Source organism: Dipodomys ordii, unplaced genomic scaffold (assembly GCF_000151885.1).
Source record: "Dipodomys ordii isolate 6190 unplaced genomic scaffold, Dord_2.0 Scaffold6, whole genome shotgun sequence".
Taxonomy (NCBI): domain Eukaryota; kingdom Metazoa; phylum Chordata; class Mammalia; order Rodentia; family Heteromyidae; genus Dipodomys; species Dipodomys ordii.
Window position 1 is genome coordinate 43,145 of NW_012267222.1, and position 5,911 is coordinate 49,055.

The 5,911-nt window shown below is 50.3% G+C and overlaps 2 protein-coding genes across 2 annotated transcripts in view; both read right to left on the minus strand.

Moving 5' to 3' along the window:
* Window positions 1–269, minus strand: part of LOC105997084 (cyclin-L2-like) — a 4,102-nt gene extending 3,833 nt beyond the window's left edge. The window contains exon 1 of the mRNA XM_013031386.1: window positions 4–269. Coding sequence (XP_012886840.1) covers window positions 4–269 — 266 coding nt within the window. The remainder of the gene's footprint in view (window positions 1–3) is intronic.
* Window positions 270–3,426: 3,157 nt separating this feature from the next.
* Mrpl20 (mitochondrial ribosomal protein L20) lies at window positions 3,427–5,218 on the minus strand. The gene is made up of 2 exons (XM_013034138.1): window positions 5,072–5,218; window positions 3,427–3,765 (listed from the first exon to the last, which is right to left on the minus strand). Exons 1-2 carry the CDS (start codon window positions 5,201–5,203, stop codon window positions 3,592–3,594), a joined length of 306 nt encoding a protein of 101 aa, XP_012889592.1. The 5' UTR covers window positions 5,204–5,218; the 3' UTR covers window positions 3,427–3,591.
* Window positions 5,219–5,911: the final 693 nt, after the last annotated feature.

A 5,911-nucleotide genomic window follows, 5' to 3' on the forward strand; every position in this document is an offset into this window, starting at 1 on the left:
AGCAGGATGCCGGCCGCCTGGATGAGCTCGCAGCCCACCACACGCAGGCCGGTCTCCGTGTCGGTGTCGAGGCCGCTCGACATGGACGGCGTGAAGCGGAGCTTGTCGTCGGGCAGCAGACAGTTCTCCAAGGTGATGAGCACCCCGGAGTACAGCTTGTCCCCGATCAGCACTCCCTGCGAGCCGGGCGCGGCGACCCCGGAGCCCGAGGCGCCGGCCGCCGCCGCGGGGACCGCCGACCCCGGAGCCCCGGTCGCCGCCGCCGCCATTTTGTGCCGCTGACTTCTTTCGGGCCTCTTCCCGGCAGGGCGGCTCCTCGCGAAGCTCCCAGCCCGAGTCCCACCCCCGAGGTCCCATTGGCTGCGCTCTGCCGCCTTCGCGACACCATAGGCTGCCTGGTGCGTCCGTCAGCCGACGTCAGGCGTCGACGCCGGAACCCGGCCGGGTGGGGCGGCTCGTTACCCAGGAGGCGTCGTGGCCCGGACAGGAAGTGCGTCAGCCCCGGCTTCCGGGGCCGTTGGAGCGAGTCTTAAACCTGAAGCCCGGTAAGGTCCGGTCTTGGTGGCGGCTGGGCCAGTGCGGCCCCCGGTCGTGAGTCGGCGCAGCTTGGCCCGAGCCGCGAATCCCCAGCTCCCGCGTCCATCCCCAGCCTGCAACCTGTGTCCGGGGCAGGGGCCGGCCCCGGAATGGAGGGCGGGGGCCTGGGGCCCGGGGCCCCGGCTGGGTGGGGCGGCCGCGGGTAGCCCGCAGCGTTTCCCAGACCCCTCGTCCCTTGGAGTGCGGAAGAGGCAGCGCTGTGAGGGCCCCGACCCAACCTCTGCCTTCTGTTCCATGCCAGTGGCTGATTCGAACCGAGCTCTTGTGCGTTAGCCCAGTGCTACCCCCAAGTAGCAGGGGAGAGAACAAATGGGCCTGGCCTGCAGAGGGCACGGGATCGCGAGGAGGGGTACGTGGAAACGCACGGGCCGCAGGGAGGATGGAGGACAGGTCAGAGATGTCTAGGAGGTAGACGCCAGGGCTTGGTGGATTCTGCATGGGGTTAGAGGTGATGTTTAGTTCAAGAGAAGAACGCAGAATGATCCCCACGCAATTGGTGGCACAGAAGAGGTCCTTGTCACCACAGGAGTGTGTGACTACAGCTAGGTTCTCTGAAGCAGGATAAAGCTCTCCGGGGTTAGCAGGACAAGCAGGGCCAAGAGTGCATTGCTAGATTAACGTGGCTGTCACCAGCAGGCAGGGCCTAGAAAAGCCTAGTGGTTTTGTTTTTCAATCCTGGGGCTTGAACTCAAGGCTAGCACACTACCACTTGAGCCACAGTGCCATTTCTGGCTTTTTCTGTTTATATAGTCCTTAGGAATCAAATCCAGGGCTTCATGCATTCCAGGCAAGCACTCTACCACTAAGCCAAATTTCAAGTCCTAAATCATAAAGGCAATGAACCAGCCACCAGTGGATTGTACCTGTAATTCTAGCTACTCAGAAGACTGAAATAATAAGGATCACAGTTCAAAGTCAGACCAGGCAGGAATGTCTGTGACTCTTTTCTCCAATTAACCACCATAAAACCAGAAGTAGAGCTGTGGCTCAAAGTGGTAGAGCACAGTGGACACTGGTGGCTAACACTTATAATCCTAACTACTCAGGAGGCTGAGATCTGAGGACCACGGTTCAAAGCCAGCCTGGGCAGCAAAGTCCGTGAAACTCTTATCTCTAAACCACCAAAAAACTGGAAATGTTACTGTAGCTCAAGTGGTAGAGCGCTAGCCTTGAGCTGAAGAGCTGAGGGACAGCGCCTAGACCAAGAGTTCAAGCTCCATAACCAACAACCACAACAAAAATTGGTAGAGCACTAGCCTTAAGCTTAAGAGCTCAGGGACAGTTCACATAGGCCTTGAGTTCAAATCCCAGGACCAACAATAAATAAATAAATGGTGATGAACAGAGGGGTTAAAGTATCATAAGTCAGGACCTGGGCATTTTTTTTAAGGATGAAAATCCCTGTGGGCCCCTGTCAGTGTCTGCTGAATTTTAACTGCAGACCCAGTGATGAACAGCAGTACAGACCAGAGTGGAAAGGGGCACAGAGTGAGTTACTCAAAAAAGATGGCAAATAGGGTTGAGATTTTGTTCAGTGAAGAGTGCTTTCTAGCAAGTGCAAGGTCCTAGGTCCAGTCCTTAGCACCACAAAAAAATAAATAAAAGGATGAATGCAACTAAGGCACAAAGAAGGCAAGGGGTGACGGTCTTGTGTAGGGGCCAAGGGGGCGATGACATCAACCACTACAAGGAATGGAGTGGACAAGGCTGCTCGCAATGGCTCCTGCTAGGCCGGGAAGGTGGCTTAGTGGTAGAGTGCTCGCCTAGCATGCATGAAGCCTTGGGCTCCATTTCTCAGTACCACATACACAGAAAAAGCCAGAAGTGGTGCTGTGGCTCAAGTGGTAGAGCGCTAGCCTTGAGCTAAAGAATTAGCCCAGGGACAGTGCCCAGGCCCTGAATTCAAGCCCCAGGACTGACAAAAAAAAAGGCTTCTGATAATGAGCTTATGGCTTTAATAAAACTGTGTGTGTGTGTGTTAAAGGCCTCCTCATATCTGACTTTGGAAACTTAAGTTGAGCTGGCTTTGAGGGCTGAGACAAAGAGCATCAGCTGCCTGAATGGAAGGAGACAGAAACAGGCTGGTGTTTATACAGTAGCTGAAGAGCTGAGTGTGAGGTTCTAGCCATACACAAAGAGGAGATTGAGGAAGGTAGAATACAAGTCAGCCTTGAGCAAATAAGAATAGGAATTAAGGCACGTTGGGCCAGGTGCCAGTGGCACACACTTGTAATCCTAGCTACTCAGGAGGCTGAGATCTGAGGATCGCGATTCAAAGCCAGCCCGTGAATAAGTCCATGAGACTCTTATCTCCAATAAACTACTCAGGACCGTGACCGACAAAAAAAAAAAAAGAAGCCGGGCACCGGTGGCTCATGCCTGTAATCCTAGCTACTCAGGAGGCTGAGATCTGAGAACCAAGGTTCAAAGCCAGCCCGGGTAGGAAAGACCATGAGACTCCTATCTCCAATAAACCACTAGAAAACCGGAAGTGGCTCTGTAGCTCAAGTGGTAGAGCGCTCGCCTCGAGCTGAAGAGCTGAGGGACAGCGCCCAGGCCGAGTTCAAGCCCCATGACCGACCAAAAAAAAAAAAGAGAGAGAAAACGATTAATAATAATAATGATAATAAGTAGGGACTGGATGTCAGGGTTCATAGGCCTGAAGCATATTCTACTTTGCATAGGGAAGCTGCACTTTTAGTTAAATCCACCCCTCCTGTCTACTAGCCTCTCCCAGCATTCCAGTAAGCTGCTGCCGCTAAGGACAGAGCACTTCAAAGGCAGACTGCACCCCAATGTGATATGTACCAGATTCCAGAAAACTCAAAATTGAATGCTGAAAAAGGTTTATTTACACAAATTTATTTAAAGCATCCCACTGGGAAGACAGCCTTACTCTCAGGTAAATAAACATAAATTTGATATACACCAACTTATCATTGGCTTAGTTATAGTCACAAGGGGAAAGCCACTTGGGGTCCAGGGCTGCAGCCTTCAGTGGTACTGCACCACCCTGGAAAAGATGCCTTCAGGTTCCTTCCCATCCCCTAAGGCTGCGGCAAATCCTTCCTGCCGCCTCCTTTTGGCCAAAGCAGCCAAAGATTTAAAAGTCTTTGGCTCATAGATGGCCAGGTCCGCGAGTACTTTTCTGTTGAGCTCCACCTGGCACTGGGAAGAGAACAACCTGTAGTCAGCTTCAGTAAAATGCAGGGAGACAGACTGAGGCAAAAGAATGCAGCTTGAGAACCTCTGGTATAACACACTCTCCTCTGACTAGAGAAGTAGCTTCAGGACAGTGCAAATGTACAAATGGGAATCTGGACAAAACAGAACACTGAAAAATAAATGCAGATGGGGAAAAGAAAGCACCAATGAACTTGACTCCAGAGCCAGCTCATGCAACACAGACTTTGGTTAGGACCAGTGATCATCAACTTGACCAACAGGATACTTGTCCTGAACTAACTCTCTATTATCAATTTGCAGGCACCAGAAGCCACACTAAGACTAAGCTAAGGCTCATATAAAGACTGAAGGAGCAGGGTGTCGGTGCCTCATGACTATAATCCTAGCTACTCAAAAGGCTGAGATCTGAGCATCATGGTTCAAAGCCAGCCCAGGTAGGAAAGTCCATGAGACTCTTATCTCCAATAAACCACCAGAAAACTGGAAGTGGTGCTGTGGCTCAAATGGTAGTGCTGGCCTTGAGCTGAAGCCTTGAGCTCTGAGACAGCACCCAGGCTAGGAGTTCAAGCCCCATGATAGACAAAAAAAAAGCTAGGTGCTGGTGGCTCAGGTGTGTAATCCTAGCTTCTCAAGAGGCTGAGATCTGAGGATCATGGTTCAAAGTCAGCCTGGACAAGAAAGTCCATGAGACACTTCTCTCCAATAAACTACCAGAAAACCAGAAGTGGTGCTGTGGCTGAAGTGGTAGAGCATTTTCCTCTAGTTGAAGAGCTGAGGGATGCCCAGGCCCAGATTTCAAGCCCCATGACTGACAAAAATAAAAAGCTCAGAGACAGCACCTAGGATCTGAGTTCAAGACCAAGTACTGGCACCACAAAAGAAAGAGAAAAGGTCCATGAGACTCCATTTCCAATTGGCTAGCAGAAATCTGGGCTGGAGGTATGGCTCAAAGGGTAGAACACCAGCCTAGCAAGAGAGGGAGACCTGAGTTCAAACACTGCTATCAACAAAAATATTAAACTTTAATGTTGAAGCCACAGTTGTCCACCTTTATTCCTTAAAGGAAAAACATCCAGCTTCCCATCTCACTATACAACATATCCTATCATCCCACATACGGGGCAGCCTGCAGGGTAAGGTAGAAGTGAGTATGTATAACAGGCCTAAGTCTACCAGAACTCCACCTAAGAACAAAAAGCACATCAGGTCATAGCCCCAATAGCTCCTTGTGTGCCTGAATGGAAGGTACCTGTGGATGCTCAGCACCTCAACAGGGCCTTCAACTTACCTTAACTAAATTGGCAATGAGTGCTGAGTACTGTAGGCCATGTTCTTGGGAGGCAGCTGTAATTCGATTAATCCAGAGCTGGAAGAAGAAAATGATAAAATATTTAACGATTTCTGGATATAATATCCTCATCTTGCTTCCCACAAAAGTTCAAAGTAGGAGGATGAAGGTGGTTTACAACTGTAATCTTAGCTACTCAGAAGGCTGAGATCTGAGGATTGAAGTTCAAAGACAGCTCAGGCAGGAAAGTTTGTGAGACTCTCCAATTAACCACCAAAATGCCAGAAGTGGAGCTCAGTGGCAGAGCACTAGCCTTGAGCACAAAAGCTCAAGGACAGCACCAGGCTTGGAGTTCAGGCCCCAGGACCAGCACATAAAAGAAAAGCTCAGTCTAAACTAAAAAGTCCTTGTAAATCAATTTTTTTTTTAAAAAAAGTTTTCTTCTCAAGCAAACAGGTTTGCAGCACAAACAATAGTAAGCCAAGATTAATGCAGTTCATCTAAGTGAATTCCATCTTAAATAAGGACTAGCACACCATAGAGGTGGGGGCAGAAGAATCCAGTCTTAGGCCAATGTGGGCTATGGACAAGACCCTGTCTCAAGAAAGGAGAAGAAATTTGACATGACAAGCGGAGAAGTCATAAGACATTCACAAGCAGCAAGAATATAAACATGTACAGGGCACCGGTGGCTCATGCCTGGAAGCCCAGCTACTCTGGAGGCTGAGATCTGAGGATCTGAGTTCAAAGCCAGCCCTGGCAGGAAAAGCCACAAAACACTTATCTCCAATAATTCACTCAGGAAGCCGGAAGTGGCGCTGTGACTCGAGCGGTAGAGCG